This window comes from Lissotriton vulgaris, chromosome 12 (genome assembly GCF_964263255.1).
Source record: "Lissotriton vulgaris chromosome 12, aLisVul1.2, whole genome shotgun sequence".
Classification (NCBI taxonomy): Eukaryota; Metazoa; Chordata; class Amphibia; order Caudata; family Salamandridae; genus Lissotriton; species Lissotriton vulgaris.
In genome coordinates, this window is record NC_141700.1 from 29,154,086 (window position 1) to 29,174,988 (window position 20,903).

The 20,903-nt window shown below is 44.9% G+C and overlaps 1 protein-coding gene across 1 annotated transcript in view; it reads left to right on the forward strand.

The window, feature by feature from the left end:
• The window catches only part of TM6SF2 (transmembrane 6 superfamily member 2), a 42,995-nt gene that overhangs the window by 2,772 nt on the left and 19,320 nt on the right, over positions 1–20,903 (forward strand). The window contains exons 2-4 of the mRNA XM_086946850.1: positions 7,635–7,738; positions 8,999–9,096; positions 12,365–12,468. Coding sequence (XP_086802976.1) covers positions 7,635–7,738; positions 8,999–9,096; positions 12,365–12,468 — 306 coding nt within the window. The remainder of the gene's footprint in view (positions 1–7,634; positions 7,739–8,998; positions 9,097–12,364; positions 12,469–20,903) is intronic.

A 20,903-nucleotide genomic window follows, 5' to 3' on the forward strand; every position in this document is an offset into this window, starting at 1 on the left:
TCCCATGAGGCACAGGGTCAGACTGATTTGCATATGGCCATGTCTGAACTGGGGTGGCGGAGTGGGCTAAAGAACGGTGATGGATTAAACCCAGATCAGTTGACTGGGTGAGTGTTTGTATTGTCAATGCTCCGTCCATCACCACTTTTTTTTTTCCTGCATGCCATTGCACAGTGTGCGATACATGCATTGATTCCACGGGTCCTGCATGCCACAGCGCAGTATGTGATGCATGCATTGACAGCATAGCTCTTGCATGCCATTGCACAGTATGTAATTTAGGCATTGACTGCACAGGTCCTGGATGCTGTTGCACAGTGTGTGATACATGCATTGATAGCATAGGTACTTCATTCTGTTGCACAGTGTGTGATACATGTAGTGACCGTGTAGTTCCTGCATGCTCTTGCACAGTGTACGATACATGCATTGATAGTGTAGGTGCTGCTTGCCTTGCACAGTATGTGATACATGCAATGACAGCATCGTTCCTGCATGCCATTGCACAGTATGTGGTACATGCATTGATAGTGTCGGTCTTGCATGTTGTTGCACAGTGTGTGATACATGCAGTGACAGTGTAGACCCTGCATGCCATTGCACAGTATGTGATAAATTTGTTGGCAGCACAAGTCACACATGCCATTGGAGAGTATGTGATCGATGCAGTGAAAGCGTCGGTCTTTCATGCTGTTGCACCATATGTGGTACATACATTGATAGCACTGGTTCTTCATGCTGTTGCACAGTGTGTGATACATGCATTTGACAGCACGGGTCCTTCATGCTGTTGCACAGTGTGTGATACATGCATTTGACAGCACGGGTCCTTCATGCTGTTGCACAGTGTGTGAAACATGCATTTGACAGCATGTGTCCTTCATGCTGTTGCTCAGTGTGTGATACATGCATTTGACAGCACGGGTCCTTCATGCTGTTGCACAGTGTGTGAAACATGCATTTGACAGCACGGGTCCTTCATGCTGTTGCACAGTGTGTGATACATGCATTTGACAGCACGGGTCCTTCATGCTGTTGCACAGTGTGCGATACATGCATTTGACAGCACGGGTCCTTCTTGCTATTGCACAGTGTATGATACATGCATTTGACAGCATGGGTCCTTCATGCTATTGCACAGTGTATGATACATGCATTTGACAGCACGGGTCCTTCATGCTGTTGCACAGTGTATGATACATGCATTTGACAGCATGGGTCCTTCATGCTATTGCACAGTGTATGATACATGCATTTGACAGCACGGGTCCTTCATGCTGTTGCTCAGTGTGTGATACATGCATTTGACAGCACGGGTCCTTCATGCTGTTGCACAGTGTGTGAAACATGCATTTGACAGCACGGGTCCTTCATGCTGTTGCACATTGTGTGATACATGCATTTGACAGCACGGGTCCTTCATGCTGTTGCACAGTGTGTGATACATGAATTGACAGCACGGGTCCTTCATGCTGTTGCACAATGTGTGATACATGCATTTGACAGTATGGGTCCTTCATGCTGTTGCACAGTGTGTGATACATGCATTTGACAGCACGGGTCCTTCATGCTGTTGCACAGTGTGTGATACATGCATTTGACAGCACGGGTCCTTCATGCTGTTGCACAGTGTGTGATACATGAATTGACAGCACGGGTCCTTCATGCTGTTGCACAGTGTGTGATACATGAATTGACAGCACGGGTCCTTCATGCTGTTGCACAGTGTGTGATACATGCATTTGACAGCACGGGTCCTTCATGCTGTTGCACAGTGTGTGATACATGCATTTGACAGCACGGGTCCTTCATGCTGTTGCACAGTGTGTGATGCATGCATTTGACAGCACGGGTCCTTCATGCTGTTGCACAATGTGTGAAACATGCATTTGACAACACGGGTCCTTCATGCTGTTGCACAGTGTGTGATACATGCATTTGACAGCACGGGTCCTTCATGCTGTTGCACAATGTGTGATACATGCATTTGACAGCACGGGTCCTTCATGCTGTTGCACAATGTGTGATACATGCATTTGACAGCACGGGTCCTTTATGCTGTTGCTCAGTGTGTGATACATGCATTTGACAGCACGGGTCCTTCATGCTGTTGCACAGTGTGTGAAACATGCATTTGACAGCACGGGTCCTTCATGCTGTTGCACAGTGTGTGATGCATGCATTTGACAGCACGGGTCCTTCATGCTGTTTCACAGTGTGTGATGTGTGCATTGACAGCACGTGTCCTTCATGCTGTTGCACAGTGTGTGATACATGCTTGGACGGCATCAGTCTTGCATGCCATTGCACAGTATGTGATGCATGCATTGCCACTGTTGCTCTTGCTTGCCATTGTACATTCCATGTCAGCGCCATCCCCTTAGAGAAGGGCGTTCCACAGGGCTCCTCTTTGAACCCTACACTTTTTAACATCTGTGTTGCTCCCTTAGCCCAACTAGTTCAGTCCTTTGGGTTTGAGAGCTTTTCGTACGCAGATGACTCTCAGTTGGTCATTTCATTTGGGCAGGACATGGAGAATGCCTAACAGAAATTTAGTACATGCGGGAGAGAGATTGCATCTGGGTGTCCCTCCACTGTCTTACACTTAATGGGGCAAGACATAGTTTTTGATTTGTTTGGCAAAGCTCCGCTCTATTGGACGAAGGATTGGTGGCCAGCGGAACTTGGCCCCACCCCTTTGCACAGTCGAACCGCTAGAAACCAAGGCATACTCGCAGATGACCAACTATCTATGCGGGGCCCTATCCCCTCTATATGTGGCACCTGTTTTGGTACCATGCTAACTTCTCAAGGAAACCTTTTGGTGGCTTCCGTTGAGCTCAAAGTAGAACACTCCTCCAGGCCCTAGTCGTCAGCCACTTAGACTATAGCAATGACCTGTTCCTCGCCTTAAATGAAACCCCATTTATCGAAACTGCCAGTAGTCCAAAACACTGCGGCTCGTATGGTAAACTACTTACCTCCTAGGATTCCCTCAGCCCCTACACTCCCAGTCCTACACTGGCTCCCTAATCGCAAGAGAGCACTGTTCAAACTGCTTTGCCTGACCCATAAATCCTCATCAGACCCTGACCCAAAGTATCTTAAGAACAGACTCCCTCCTTTCGTTCCAAACAGGAATCTCCGATCAAGCAATCCATTTTTACTATGTCCACCCCGCATTCGCATCCGCTAAACATGGAGGCAGAGCCTTTTCTTCTCTGCGCCACTCTACTGGAGCAAACTTCTCTGTTCATCCCTGCGTGCTCTAGTCTATGTGAATTAAAAAACTCATTCAAACCTGGCTGATTTAATGTTGCGTCTCCTCCAGACTTGCGGACCAATCGCCGAGATGTCCCTCTAGGAACGAGTTGTGCGCTATATTGAGACTCACATAACATAACCCAGTATGTGATGCATACATCGGCAGCGTAGTTCCTGCATGCCATTGCACAGTGTGTGATGCATGCATGGACAGCACGGGTCTTGCATGCCATTGGACAGGCTGCCTGTGCTGTTTGTGCCCACCTAACCCCCAGTATGACGTGGACATTTCTAACAGCCTCAGGAGTCTTCTAGTCACTTGCTGGAAACACGCCGAACTCAGCGCCCTTCTGAAAAAACCCACAGCTGACCCCACCGAACTCAAAAACTACCGCCCCATTTCGCTCCTACCATTCCCGGCCAAAGTCATCGAGAAAGCTGTCAACAACCAGCTCGCCGCCTTCCTCGAAACCAACAAATCCCTCGACTCCTCACAGTCCGGCTTCCGAGCCAAACACAGCACTGAGACCGCACTCATTGCAGCAACAGACGACATTCGAACTCTACTGGACAATGGAGATACAGTCGCCCTCATCCTCCTTGACCTCTCCGCAGCCTTCGACACAGTCTGTCTTAACACCCTCCTACAATGCCTCAGAAACATCGGAATCCAAGGAAAAGCACTGGAATGGATCACCTCCTTCCTTACCGGAAGAACTCAGAGAGTCCGCCTCCCACCATTCAAGTCAGAGGCCACTGAAGTCATTTGCGGCGTGCCACAAGGATCTTCACTCAGCCCCACCCTCTTCAACGTATACATGAGCCCCCTCGCGACCATCGCACGCCAACACAACCTCAACATCATCTCCTACGCCGATGACACTCAACTGATCCTCTCACTCACCAATGACCCGAACACCGCCAAAACCAACCTACATGAAGGAATGAAAGAAGTAGCCGAGTGGATGAAGCACAGCCGCCTGAAACTGAATTCAGACAAAACAGAAGTCCTTATCTTGGGTACCTCCCCCTCCGCCTGGGATGACTCTTGGTAGCCAGAGGCCATTGGAAAAGCACCCATCCCGACGGACCACGCACGGAACCTGGGCGTCATCCTGGACTCCTCACTCTCGATGAACAGACAAGTCAACGCCGTTTCATCATCTTGCTTCAACTTTCTCCGCATGCTCAAAAAAACATTTCGCTGGCTCCCCACGGAAACTAGAAAAACGGTCACCCACGCACTGGTCACGAGCCGCCTGGACTACGGTAACACCCTACACGCCGGCACCACCGCACAACTTCAGAAAAAACTCCAACGCATCCAGAACGCATCAGCCAGACTCATACTAGACATCCCGCGCAAAGACCACATTTCTAGTCACCTGAAAAACCTCCACTGGCTCCCCGTCAATAAGAGGATAACATTCCGCCTCCTAACCCACGCTCACAAAGCACTCCACGAACTTGGACCTGAATGCCCCAACACACGAATTTCCTTCTACACCCCCTCCCATCAGCTACGCTCCTCCAACCTAGCCCTTGCTGCCGTACCCCGCATCAATAAAACCACCATGGGAGGAAGACCCTTCTCTTACCTGGCAGCTAAAACCTGGAACTCACTTCCCATTCACCTTCGCCTCACTCAGAACCACCTAGCATTCAGAAAGCAACTTAAAACGTGGATATTCGACAAGTAATTCCCCACCCTTTATCAAGCGCCTTGAGACCCTCTGGGTATGTAGTGCGCTATATAAATCATCTGACTTGACTTGACTTGTTGAGCGACTGTGGCGAGAGACCCTAAGTTATGAGTCTGTACATTTCTTTGTCTCTGTACATTGGAGGGCAGAGAGGAATGGAAAGAAAAAACATGCAAGACATGTGAGAGAGGAGAAGAGGGGAGGGTAGGGCAGGGGAGTGCCACACAGCCATTGTCAAAACCTCAAGTAATCTTCATTAATTGTTACTGCCAGCAAGTACTGACATTTTCTTGGGTGCATTTCATGCTTTTGGCAGTCGTCAGAGAGTCCTCCTATGTTTCATTAGGAGTTTGACACTGAGCTGTTCTTTGGGTCAGAGCCTGTTCAGTTCCAGAGGCCTCAGAAAACCACCCTGGCTGATGAGCTCTAATAAGAGGGAAACCGGTCCTGGGTTGCTTGTGTTCTGGTTCAGAAAAGAGATGGCCTGGCAGTTTGAGTTGGGCTGTTCCCATTGGAGCAGGGTCAAGCCTGATTTGCATATGGACAGCTCCAAACTGAGGTGGCATGGTGTGCAAAATATTGATGGTCTTGATTGCGATGCGGCCCAAGTAATTACCAGTGATGAGATCAAATAAAGCGTTCCACTCATCACTTTTTGTATCCTTCATGTTGGAGCAGTGGCTCAATCACATGTCCCTTGCATTCTGGGACTTGTGGTTCATTCTTTCCATTGGAGGAGAGCCAAACAGAGAACATTCTGTCCCTTGTCGTTGGTTAAGAGAACATATCAGACTTTGTTGTGAAGCTGATGGTCCTCGACACAAACTTGACCTTCTTCACTGCTGATGTCCGGCCTTATTTCTGAGTTCTTGAGGCAATTGTTTGCAAGTGCGCATGGCGGTTGTAGTTGTTCCCAACTGGTTTAACCCCCATTGTTTTTACGCCAGTGGAGCACTGGTCACCATCCTACATTTCCTGTATGCAAACAAATAATCTATGAATTGTTAGACATATAGCTCAGACTGAACATTGAGTGCAATGTCTGAATTAAGCTGTATCTTGTTTCCAAGATTTGTGTCCCTTCCTGGTGCACAGAAAGTGCTCTGGACTCTTGGATAAGCCATTGGAATTATTTGATCGTCCAACTGGACTGGAATAGCTGTGGTGGCTCTGAGACACCCGTGGTGCACGAGGTTACCTGCAAACACTGCTGCGCACCTGTGCACAGACCCACAACCTTCACTGTGTGTCCATCCACCCAACATGACCCTGACCGTGGCACTGTGACCTTTTCTGTACGTTCCCCAGCTTGACCTACATAATACCGACTGTCCCGTGGCCCTGACTAAAGGGCTTTGAGTCTGTCGCCCCTCTGACTTTCCTTTCCACACCCATCGGGCCAACAATTGACTACCTCACTTTACTTTAAGGGACTCACTAAAAGGACTTATTCAAGCGAAACCATGAACAACTAGAACGACAAAACGACAACAAAAACCTCAACTTTTACTCACTTCCGCAAGCAGCCCCATGTTGAAATGTTATGTTAACGTTTTATAAAGCGCACGATTACATAGAAGCTGGTTTTCTTATTTTCAGTTTCTATTTTTCGGGGATTTCTGGTGGGTTTTTTTTCAGTCTTTTCTGCTTCTCAGAATCTTTAATGCCAGGAAACCTTAAAAGTATCCTGGCACTGAAGACTCAGAGAGACAGAAACTCAAAACTGTGTAGAGGGGCTGAAGGAACTGTATACTAGCCAGGTTTTCAATGCTTTACGGAAGGTAGCCCCTGATCTGTGGCCAACTGAGGAGCCGAAAAGTTGTCCCGTTGCACGGTGGCCATGACGGAGAGCACCAGGCATCCTGTAAGCACACACATGGATTTAAAGATACTCCTTCTGGCAACTGGAAACAGATCATTGATTGGAAGAGTTGAACGCGGTACGAGTGACCATGTTCTGGATTGGTTGAAAGTGCGGTATCACATAGGAATGGACCGGAGGAACAGAGATTTACAGTTGTTTCACCAGTGGCTCTTAACCTGTGGTCCAGAGGCCCCTGGGAGTATCTGATGCCAACTCAAGGGGTCTGTGACTGCTTCGAAACTTAAATAATATTAACAGATTAATAAGGTGTATACTAAAAAAGAATAAAAACTGAACATTTTTAAAGCATTCTGTAAATTTGTAAGAATTTGAAATAGGTGAAAAATTACACTGGGATCCCCGGATTGATTCATGGTAGTAGTGCAAGTGCATAAAACGGAATATAATATGAACAGTGGGTGACCTCAATTGAATTTAGAAAAATGCCAACCTTCCCGCTAAAATGAAAATGTGGATTTTATTTTGTTAAATTTATTTGTAAATTAAATTTGTTTCCTCACCTGTATACAGGCAATCTGAGAGATTCAGTAATGACTGATTTACTTTATACGGTCGGTAGGATTGAGGAGGAGTCAGTGAAACTCTGGAAAAGCTATGTGTGGGAAACAGAAAGATACCAAATCAGAATTCCATCTTTAGATTAAAAGATCAGTAATAAATGCATCTTTCACGTGCATTCAAGTTAAGGACTGGTTCAGTAGCCAATCAGACTGTAGTTCTCTCACATGGATTGTAGCGCTCACGTATGTTTTGCTGTTTCACTTGTCTGTCTTCTATTTCAGCCCTACCGCCATCGCACTGACCGGCGTGGCGGTCCTCCTAGCCCTGTTTGCAGCTGCATATGTCCAGTCACAGGGGACCGCCTCCCATGACCCCCTCTTCTACGGTGAGTAATTGTAGTTGTAAATTGTATTTATATAGCACTTACTACCCCTGACGAGGCACTGAAATGCTTTGCGGCGAATAGTAGACTATTTCATAACTCAAGACTAGTGTAAGTGGTGAATATGTGTGTGTGTCCGCCGGCAGAAGGGTCAAACTCCTGCCTATTCTGTCCTTGAGAAGTAAGCTGTCTGCATAATATTTTAAGCTTTGTGTGTGTGTATATATATCTATAATGTCCAATGTTGCTGTCGCCCGAGCCTCTTTCAAGCAGGTGAGGTTGCGGCGGAGTTGGGAACTCCTTCCAACTCCAAACAATGTGCAAATCTTCTGTTTAAGATGATAATCCAAAAACTGAAGAGGAAACACACCGTGGCTCTCATGCTTTTCCAAGCGTGTTTATTTGATTAGTGCAACAACACTGCCCAATGCGCTGCGGAGGTCTCTGCTCCTTGATCATAGGTATATCTATTACTTGGATCACTTGTGCAAGAGTAGAATCGCCAGTTTCAGTGCTACCCATATATTTTCATGGAGGACTATGGACATAGGTTATCCTTCTCATTGAGTGGTTTGCGAGCAAGACCTGGTTTTGTCCCATCTCATGGCAACCACATGGATACCAGTGACATAGGCCGCCATTAGTGCAGACAAAAGCAATCGATCATTGGCGAGTGGAAAAACACGGCAGACATCTTGCGTTTCCCGCCAGGCTTTCAAGCTGGGGCTTTCTTTTCCAATAACAGGGTTTCTCTTTTTCTCTCTCTGTTTATCTCACTCCTGTCTTGTTCTAAACAATCTTACGGATTGCCACAGTCCTAACATTGCACTTTAAAACTGATCGAAAGTTCTATTGTTTAACTGCTTTCCTTCTGCTCTTCTGTGCACCACACCGCTGTAGTCGTATAAATGTATATTCAATGAAAAAAGTTAAATTGAAGGGATGATTGGGATTCAAACCTCTGAAATCTCTAGAAATGGTCCTCTGTACAAACTTAACCCCACCCTCTGCCTTTGCACTGTTTGTGGTGTGGTGATTAGTGTGAAGAGAAACCGAAAACGAAAGGATGGATTCTGCCCAGAAGTCGTGAGACCAGCTCTGTAAGTGGAATGTCCTGAGGAGCATTGCTGGGCTGGGAGTAGTAGAGGTGAAGCTTGTGTTCACTCACTGGTGGATGTTGTGAACCAAGGCCTTGTGGGGTGGGGCACAGTGACCCGTGGTGACCAGTGGTGGCACGTTGTGACCTCCTCTTTCTCCCAGCAGGCTTTGCGGTCTTCGCCTTCACCAGCGTGGTGGATCTCATCATCTGGCTGGAGCAGGACGGGTACATCAGCGGCTTCATGGAGTTCTACATGCGAGAGGTGAGCTCGGTCACTCCAATCTTATCACACCGATCTGCGATCACTGCACAGGGTGAGGTAGTTCAGGGGGTGGTGCACCTGATGCACACGCTAATGCCATTTTGAGGCCCCTGAAAAAATATATATATATATTTTACACACCCACCCACATACATGCATTCAGCCTCTTGCATTAGTGAAAATATGAAACCAGCCACTCCAGTAACTGCAGGAGTGTTGGTCACATACACAGACACACGCAAAGTGCTCAAAGGTGAAAGTGGTCCCATGGTGCTAGTGAAGAAAAACGTATTGCCCGCTAGGGTGATCAAGTGAGGGAGACGGCAGTAGACAAAACATAAAAGTAGGACAAATGAATAGAGCACCTTGTTATAAATGAATTCAATTATATGATCCATATGCTCTATAGGGAAGAAAATCTTTTTTTTTTTTAAATATATATTTTTTTAATTCTTTGCGCCTGTTGACGTGTTTCGACCCGTGGAGAGTTAGAGGAAGATGGATTGGGAGATGGATGGATGTATGTAGAGATGGGTGAATGGATGGATTTTGAAAAGGATGGATGGAAGTGTGGATGACTGTACAGAGAAATGCATAAATTGTTGAATGGACAGAAAGACAGAAGGGAAGCTATATGTCTGTAAGGATGGATGGAGCGGATGAAGGAAGGAAAAGAGGCTGGAGACACACAAGGATGTATAGTTAAAAACTAATGGCAGGATGAAAAAGAGACAAAAATGTAAAGAAGAAAAGAATGATAGGACAAAGTTCAGAGTTCCCTAAAGGACTGCCCGACAAGCGACTGCTGTGTTCACTTTCTCAGTGCCATTTTGAACATGTTGGAAGGTGGGAGTATTTTATTTTTTTCTGGCTGCTCCCTTGCTTTCTGATATACATTTCCCTCGGAAAATTTCACCAATGTTACTTTTGTTGCGATCAGTTGCAAGCCACACACTGAATGCCTTGCTTGATCAGTTTCAAGACGGGTCTTGCGTGCTTTGTTTGAGTTGTGAGCTCGCTCCTGCAAATCTTGTCCAATCATATGTGAGCTAGCTCCTGCATGCCATGTGCAACCACTTGTGAGCTCGCTCTTGCACACCTTGTGCGATTAGTTATAAACTGCATTCTGCACGCCTTGTGCATTAAGTTGTGGGCTTGCTCCTCCATGCCATCTGTGATCAGTTGTGAGCTTGCTCCTCCATGCCTTCTGGGATCAGTTTTGGGCTTGCTCCTCCATGCCTTCTGCGATCAGTTGTGAGCTTGCTCCTCCATGCCTTCTGGGATCAGTTGTGGGCTTGCTCCTCCATGCCATCTGCGATCAGTTGTGAGCTTGCTCCTCCACGCCTTCTGGGATCAGTTGTGGGCTTGCTCCTCCATGCCATCTGCGATCAGTTGTGAGCTTGCTCCTCCATGCCATCTGCGATCAGTCGTGAGCTTGCTCCTCCATGCCTTCTGGGATCAGTTGTGGGCTTGCTCCTCCATGCCATCTGCGATCAGTTGTGAGCTTGCTCCTCCATGCCATCTGCGATCAGTTGTGAGCTTGCTCCTCCATGCCTTGTGCGATCAGTTGTGGGCTTGCTCCTCCATGCCATCTGCGATCAGTTGTGAGCTTGCTCCTCCATGCCTTCTGGGATCAGTTGTGAGCTTGCTCCTCCATGCCTTCTGGGATCAGTTGTGGGCTTGCTCCTCCATGCCATCTGCGATCAGTTGTGAGCTTGCTCCTCCATGCCATCTGGGATCAGTTGTGAGCTTGCTCCTCCATGCCATCTGCGATCAGTTGTGAGCTTGCTCCTCCATGCCATCTGCGATCAGTTGTGAGCTTGCTCCTCCATGCCATCTGCGATCAGTTGTGGGCTTGCTCCTCCATGCCTTCTGGGATCAGTTGTGGGCTTGCTCCTCCATGCCATCTGCGATCAGTTGTGGGCTTGCTCCTCCATGCATTCTGCGATCAGTTGTGGGCTTGCTCTTCCATGCCTTCTGGGCTCAGTTGTGGGCTTGCTCCTCCATGCCTTGCCTTCTGCGATCAGTTGTGGGCTTGCTCCTCCATGCCATCTGCGATCAGTTGTGAGCTTGCTCCTCCATGCCATCTGCGATCAGTTGTGAGCTTGCTCCTCCATGCCATCTGCGATCAGTTGTGAGCTTGCTCCTCCATGCCTTCTGGGATCAGTTGTGGGCTTGCTCCTCCATGCCATCTGCGATCAGTTGTGAGCTTGCTCCTCCATGCCATCTGCGATCAGTTGTGAGCTTGCTCCTCCATGCCATCTGCGATCAGTTGTGAGCTTGCTCCTCCATGCCTTCTGGGATCAGTTGTGAGCTTGCTCCTCCATGCCATCTGCGATCAGCTGTGAGCTTGCTCCTCCATGCCATCTGCGATCAGTTGTGAGCTTGCTCCTCCATGCCTTCTGGGATCAGTTGTGAGCTTGCTCCTCCATGCCATCTGCGATCAGTTGTGAGCTTGCTCCTCCATGCCATCTGCGATCAGTTGTGAGCTTGCTCCTCCATGCCATCTGCGATCAGTTGTGAGCTTGCTCCTCCATGCCTTCTGGGATCAGTTGTGGGCTTGCTCTTCCATGCCTTCTGGGATCAGTTGTGGGCTTGCTCCTCCATGCCTTCTGGGATCAGTTGTGAGCTTGCTCCTCCATGCCATCTGCGATCAGTTGTGAGCATGCTCCTCCATGCCTTCTGCGATCAGTTGTGGGCTTGCTCCTCCATGCCTTCTGCGATCAGTTGTGGGCTTGCTCCTCCATGCCTTGTGCGATCAGTTGTGAGCTTGCTCCTCCATGCCATCTGCGATCAGTTGTGAGCTTGCTCCTCCATGCCTTCTGCGATCAGTTGTGGGCTTGCTCCTCCATGCCTTCTGCGATCAGTTGTGGGCTTGCTCCTCCATGCCATCTGCGATCAGTTGTGGGCTAGCTTCTGCGACCTTGTGAGATCAGTTGTGAGATGGCTCCTGCAAGCCTTGTGTAATGACTGGTGAGATATTTCCTGCATTAGTCATTGGAAGAGTGCATGGCGGAAGGGTCGACTAATCAGAAGGAATTTCCTTTTGTGGGTAAAGCTCTCAAGCCAGCTTGGCAAAAGTGCAGATGGGAGCCGAGGCGAGGTTCCCAAAGCCTTGGTGAATGCTCATCCAATCGAAGATAAGTGATTGAAGATTGTGATGTAAGCGAGCTCCTTGAAGCCAAGGGGCAGACCCATAATGGCACTGCTGGGTGTGGCTGTTAGCAGAGGCGTCCTTGGCATAAGTCATACTCTTGTGTGTCTGCAGGGGGAGCCCTACCTTCGGACATCATATGGAATCATCGTTTGCCTCTGGGATGGCACTGCACACTACCTACTCTACCTGGCAATGGCGTCCGCCATCATCGGGAGGTAAGAAAACCCTCTTGCCCCTTGTTCGTCCCATTGTTGTACCTATTACCAAGACGTGCTGGAGCACTAAGGCCCCCTACTTGGCATCTGAGGCCCCCATAACTCAAAAATCAATGTTTTGCTTTCCACCTGCACAGCACCGCATCAAAACACAAAGGCTCTAACTTTACTGCCTCTATCTGCCCATCAAAGAAACAAAAGACCAGAGTTAAGAGAACTCTGCTGCCCACCACCTGCCCCTCATGCATCTAGGGAAAGGGAACTTAAGTGGATTCAAACCACTCAAGCTTCTTAGCAGCCAGAACCCTGAGGGGCAGGTTTACTGCTCATCGCCTACTTGACCATCATTACAACATAATACCCGACCATGAAGACTGCATAATACCAGACCATGATAACACCAAAATACCTGACATGATATCAACTAAATACCAGACCATGATGACTGCATAATACCAGACCTTGATAACAACAAAATACCCGACCATGATAACAACAAAATACCCGACCATGATAACAACAAAATACCCGACCATGATAACAACAAAATACCATACCATGATGACTGCATAATACCAGACCCTGAAAGCAACAAAATACCATACCATGATGACTGCATAATACCAGACCATGATAACAACAAAATACCCGACCATGATAACAACAAAATACCCGACCATGATAACAACAAAATACCATACCATGATGACTGCATAATACCAGACCATGATAACAATAAAATACCTGACATGATATCAACTAAATACCAGACCATGATGACTGCATAATACCAGACCATGATGACTGCATAATACCAGACCTTGATAACAACAAAAATAACAGACAATGATGACTGCATAATACCAGACCATGATAACACAATACCAGACCATGATAACAATAAAATACCCGACCATGATGACTGCATAATACCAGACCATGATAACACCAAAATACCTGACATGATATCAACTAAATACCAGACCATGATGACTGGATAATACCAGACCTTGATAACAACAAAATACCCGACCATGATAACAACAAAATACCCGACCATGATAACAACAAAATACCCGACCATGATAACAACAAAATACCATACCATGATGACTGCATAATAGCAGACCATGAAAGCAACAAAATACCATACCATGATGACTGCATAATACCAGACCATGATAACAACAAAATACCCGACCATGATAACAACAAAATACCCGACCATGATAACAACAAAATACCATACCATGATGACTGCATAATACCAGACCATGATAACAATAAAATACCTGACATGATATCAACTAAATACCAGACCATGATGACTGCATAATACCAGACCATGATGACTGCATAATACCAGACCTTGATAACAACAAAAATAACAGACAATGATGACTGCATAATACCAGACCATGATAACACAATACCAGGCCATGATAACAATAAAATACCCGACCATGATGACCGCATAATACCAGACCTTAACTACACAAAATACCAGACCATGATGACTGCATAATACCAGACCATGATAACAACAAAATACCCGACCATGATAACAAAATACCCGACCATGATAACAACAAAATACCATACCATGATGACTGCATAATACCAGACCATGAAAGCAACAAAATACCATACCATGATGACTGCATAATACCAGACCATGATAACAACAAAATACCTGACCATGATGACCGCATAATACCAGACCTTAACAACACAAAATACCAGACCATGACAACAAAATACCATACCATGATGACTGCATAATACCAGACCATGAAAGCAACAAAATACCATACCATGATGACTGCATAATACCCGACCACGATAACAACAAAATTCCCGACCATGATGACAGCATAATACCAGACCTCAATAACACAAAATACCAGACCTTAATAACGCAAAATACCAGACCATGATAACCATAAAATACCAGGCCACGATGACTGCATAATACCACACCATGATAACACAATACTAGACCATGATGACAACAAAATACCAGACAATGATGACTGCATAATACCAGACCTTGATAACAACAAAATACCAGACCATGATGACTGCATAATACCCGACCACGATAACAACAAAATTCCCGACCATGATGACAGCATAATACCAGACCACAATAACACAAAATACCAGACCTTAATAACGCAAAATACCAGACCATGATAACCACAAAATACCAGGCCACGATGACTGCATAATACCACACCATGATAACACAATACTAGACCATGATGACAACAAAATACCAGACAATGATGACTGCATAATACCAGATCTTGATAACAACAAAATACCAGACCATGATGACTGCATAATACCACACCATGATAACACAATACTAGACCATGATATCAACCAAATACCACACCATGATGACTGCATAATACCAGAGCTTGATAACAACAAAATACCAGACCATGATGACTGCATAATACTCAGCCATGATGACTGCATAATACTCCTCAATGATGACAACACAATACCAGACAGTGATAACCACAAAATACCAGACCTTGTTACAATACAATACCAGACCTTGATAACAACAAAATACCAGACCATGATGACTGCATAATACTCAACCATGATAACAACAAAATACCAGACCATGATGACTGCATAATACCCGACCATGATGACTGCATAATACTCAACAATGATGACAACACAAGACCAGATCATGATAACAACAAAATACCACACCATGATGACTGCATAATACCAGACCTTGATAACAACAAAATACCAGATCTTGATAACAACAAAATACCAGACCATGATATCAACTAAATACCAGACCATGATGACTGCATAATACTAGACCATGATGACTGCATGGTACCAGACCTTGATAACAACAAAATACCAGACCATGATGACTGCATAATACCACACCATGATAACACAATACTAGACCATGATATCAACCAAATACCACACCATGATGACTGCATAATACCAGACCATGATGACTGCATAATACCCGACCACGATAACAACAAAATTCCCGACCATGATGACAGCATAATACCAGACCTCAATAACACAAAATACAAGACCTTAATAACGCAAAATACCAGACCATGATAACCACAAAATACCAGGCCACGATGACTGCATAATACCACACCATGATAACACAATACTAGACCATGATGACAACAAAATACCAGACAATGATGACTGCATAATACCAGATCTTGATAACAACAAAATACCAGACCATGATAACAACAAAACACCTGACCATGATATCAACTAAATACCAGACCATGATGACTGCATAATACTCAACCATGATAACAACAAAATACCAGACCATGATGACTGCATAATACCCGACCATGATGACTGCATAATACTCAACAATGATGACAACACAAGACCAGATCATGATAACAACAAAATACCACACCATGATGACTGCATAATACCAGACCTTGATAACAACAAAATACCAGACCTTGATAACAACAAAATACCAGACCTTGATCACAACAAAATACCAGACCATGATGAGTGCATAATACCTGACCATGATAACAACACAGTACTAGACCATGATGACAACAAAATACCAGGCAATGATGACTACATAATACCAGACCATGATAACACAATACCAGACCATGGTTACAACAAAATACCATACCATGATGACTGCATAATACCAGACCATGATAACAACAAAACATTTGAACGTGATAACAACAAAATATCTGACGTTATAACAACAGAATATCTTGCCATAAACATGTGCATGTGCCGGAAGCGCAGCGGGCGCGACGAATGCGCGCCGAAGGCGCGCATAAGGCAAGCTCGTCTGCGCTCGTCCGCGCCGAGTCCGGGCCTAGGGCCACCCCCCTTACACCCCTGACTACGAAACCCAGGCAATACAGCCCCGAAAAACTCTTAGAGCTAAGACTCCTACAAAAGAACTGTCGCCAGCATCCTTACCACGTTGAATGTCTCCCGTATACATGCAACCTCTGCAAATCCACCCTCAAGCCCCTCCCACCCTCGGACCAGTGCCATGAGCACCACATGTTCTTGCTTAACTGTAGGTCTCTGTCCAAGCATAAGAACGAATTTGCACTTTTTTTAAATTTATTTATTTATTTATTTTTTAATTTTTTTTTTTATTTTACTTCAACATAACAGAGCACATTAAGCCTTACACGTATTATAATTTATCCATTACAATACTTTTTAAATTATATTATTTAAACTCCATACATGAGTACTGCCATACCCTTAATACAATCTAAAGAAAAAATAAAAGCAAATACAAGGAAATCTAAAAAACAATAACCATAGATACAGCATCTTCCCACCCCGCACCTAGTTTTCCTTTCTTTGCAACTCTTTCCATTTATATAGTGGTTCCCAAATTCTTCTCCCCAATCGTCTTCCGCTCCTCCCTTTTCGAGCATAAATTTTTTCTTCTATGTTATATGCATGCAGGGTATTTGCCAACCAGCATTGCAATTTCGGAGGGTTTTTATCTAGCCAAGCCCTAGCTATTGTTAGTCTGTAGACAGCCATTATTACAAACAGAAATTCAGCATATTGATCCTGTTCCCCTTCAGTCACACCTAACATAATCCAGGCTGGTGTAAGAGATATCACAATATCCAATGATCTTGCCAAAAACCCCTCAATCTCAATAATCAATGTTTGTAATTGGGGACATGTTGCGAAAATATGTATACTATCTGCTTCCAGCGCATTGCATCTGGGACAGTTAATTCCTGTATTCCCCCCCCATTTTGCAATTCTTGCAGGCGTGAAGTACAGAAAATATAATGTTTTGTAATGCTGTGACTGCAGCGGGGCAGCACATAATATTGTACATCCTAGATTCAGAGAATCATAAAACAAATTACTTTCAACTCCTAATTTGTCCCCCCATTTCTTACTAAATTTATCTAAATCATCTTGCTTTTCTTTCACCAGTGTTGCGTAGAAGGACTTTATTGAACAATCCCCCATCAGCTTTATTTTCTCCATTATTTCTATTTTATTAAAGCCTGCTGGGCCTCCCACTTTGTTTTAAAAAAAACTTCTAATCTGCAAATATTTGAAAAATCCCCTATTGTGTATGCCATATGCGTCTTTTAACTCTGAAAATTGCTTAAAACCATCCTGTGAGAATAGATCGCCTATTTGCGTGATTCCCCCTTAAAGCCCACTCTGCCATTGTGTGATCTGCAAAAATTTCCTCTGGGAGTGACCTATTGTTGATCAATGAGACATACCTCCCCATCTTGACTTTCTTTAAGAATGCATTCCACACCGTGACTGCCGCCTTGACAGTTTTAAACCTAGTTCTCTTAAAGTAACTGTAGTCTGTACATTTTAAAAAACAGTTGTGAGCATTTACCCCTAGTGCAACGGCATAAACCTCTGTAGACATCTTATGCATTCTTACATCATCAGTGTTGCCTCCAATAAGACCTTGAATATACTGCAGAACAGTAGCCATATAATATAAACGGAAATCTGGTGCACCCCAACCCCCTTTTTCTCTAGGGAGTGCCATATACCTATAGGCCCTCTGGGTCTTACCGTGTGCCCATATAAACCTATTACATATAGCCTCTATACCATTAAACCAGCTGGCTTCAATCAACAAAGGTACAGCCCTGAACACATACAAAAATTTGGGTAAAATCATCATTTTGATAATATTTGTGCAGCCAACTAGTGTCAGGTGCAAATTGTTCATTTTTTCCAGATCTTTTTTAACTTGAGCTATCAAGGGATCCATGTTCTTTTCCACAATCTTACCTACTTCTGCTGTAATTTGTACCCCTAAATAAGTTGCCAATCCGTCACCCTTACATCATTACAGATGACCCACTGATTTTTGACAATCTGAGTTTTAGTAATGTTCAGGCTGTATCCTGAAAACTGACCAAACCTCTCAGCTTCATCTTCAATTGCCCTAATGGCAACTGTAGGTTCTGCGGTCAGGATGGCGGCGTCATCCGCATAAGCTAATGATTTAAGTCTACAACCATTGAGTACTAACGGTGGTATCTGCTCGTTCCTTTCCAACTTTCGTATATAGGGATCAAGATATAAAGCGAAGAGCAGAGGAGAAGAAGGACAGCCCTCCCTTGTACCTCTCTGGATGTTAACTGCTGCCAAATAACCTCTATTGATTCTTATCTTGGCCGTCGGGTTTATATATAATGTCTGCAGCGCCTTTATAAATCCTGGTCCTATACCATGCCAACTCAAAACATCCCATAAATATCTCCATGAGACCCTATCGAACGCTTTTTCGGCGTCAAGAAACACCGCTGCCATTGGGTCTTCTAGAATGCTTGCTACATCAAATGCCGTGATTACTTGTCTAGTGTGCTGGGTTGTTCCCTTACCTGGTATGAATCCATGCTGAGAAGAGATGACCAATGATTCGATTACCCTAGATAGCCTTTTTGCCAGAATTTTGGAGAACACCTTAACATCAGCATTCATTAAAGTGATGGGACGATAGGAGCCCGGAGCATCTACGGGTTTGCCCTTTTTTGGAATAACAATAATATCTGCGCCTCCCCAGGATTGTGGAGCAAACTCACCCATTTGCGCTAGCAGCATCACATTAAACATTTCTGCTAGTAGGGAGGGTTGGAAGACTATAAAATTCTATCGGAATCTGGTCCGGACCAGCAGCCTTCCCGGACGGCAGCTCCCTCAAAGCCTCAATCAATTCTTCCACCTGAAATTTCTCTTCCAGCTCTTTTCTACCTGCCTCTGCCAGCAGTGAGGGCTCTATCTCACTCAAATATGCCCTTATGTCCTCCTCTCTTTCATACCCATCTGATGTATAAAGCTCCGTGTAAAACTGTCTGAAAACCTCTCTTATCTGTTCTACATCCTTAACCTTAGTTCCCTGGCCGTTTTTGATCTCTTTAATATCAGCCATCCCATCTCTTTGTCTAGCTCGTACAGCCAGTATGTGACCAACTCTTTCGCTGAGCTCATACGCCTTTTCTTTTTTTACTATATATTTCTCAACGGTCTTTTTTGCCATCCCATCCAAAACTTCAGCTTTGAGGGCAACTATCTTCAATAATATCTGCTCAATTGGGGAATGTGTATGTATAGCCATCATAAGTTCTTCCTCTGCCTCTCTAATTAATTTGTTATCTTTTTCCGCTTTTTCCTTCTCCATTCTTTGCGCACTGATAACATAGCCCAGGGTTTCTCCTCTTATTCCGGCTTTAAAAGCGTCCCACACAATCCCTGGCGTTGAAGTACCTCTATTAATCTCCCAAAATTCCTTAATCCATTTACTCATTTTCTCCCTATAAGATTGATCCTGGAGTAGCGTTCTGTCAAAAGTCCATTGTCTCAGTTCTTTATTCCTCCTTTGCCCAATTAATACAGTTAACACTAACGGGCTGTGATCTGATATGATCCTTGGTTCTCTTTCTATTCTTGCTCTATCTATCAAACCTCTCGTGATTAAAAAATAATTCAACCTGACCAGTGTCTGGTGAGGAGCTGAAAAGAAAGTACTCCCATCTAGGTTCGGGTGACAATTTAACCATGGATCTTCTAGCGAGTTATTCCTTGCCATATCCGCTAAGGCTCTGTGAGTTCTTCTTTTTCTCCCCATATATTTCCTACCAGGATCTAAAAAACTACTGTCTGCATCATGAATATTCAGATCACCGCATAAAATTATGGGCTCCGGCGTCTAAAAATTGAAAAATATCCGGATCGTCTCCTGTAGATCCATAAACCGAAACAAGCGTCATAGTTTCTCCCCTAAACATTAATTCTGCTATAACCCATCTGCCCCACTGGTCCTCCAACTTCCTCTTGACCAGTGTATCCTGTCTCTTGCCCAGAATCGCCACCCCTCTAGTCTTTGTATTCTGATTAGTTTTTGTTAAAACATTAAAGCCTAGTTGATCCAGTAAGTAAGCCTTGGTGCCTTCAATGTGTGTTTCCTGAAGGCACACTAGATCAGGTTTTAGCGATTTTAACAAAGAAGCAGTTTTTAACCTCTTATTTAACTCATTAAGTCCACAAATATTTATTGAAACTATTCTACAGGTCATTATATTTCATAGTTTTGCCCTACTTCCTGTATACACCTATACCGGCAGCATTTAATGATTTTCTTTGTTTTCTTCCCCATATTTTTTCTAGCTATTCTCATATATAACTTGCTCCATACATCTTTTTCAACTCTTTTACCATCACCATGCTTGTGCTCAAAATCTACGTGTTTGTTTCCCCCCCCACCACCCTCCCCTCACCCCCCCTTACCCCCCTCCCTTTAAGAACCCCCCCCCCCTTCGCTACAGGCAAATAGGCCAATCCTGGCCTATGTGTAGCCCCTGTAGTCTGCAGAATCGCTACTCTCTCCTATCCTGTTCTCA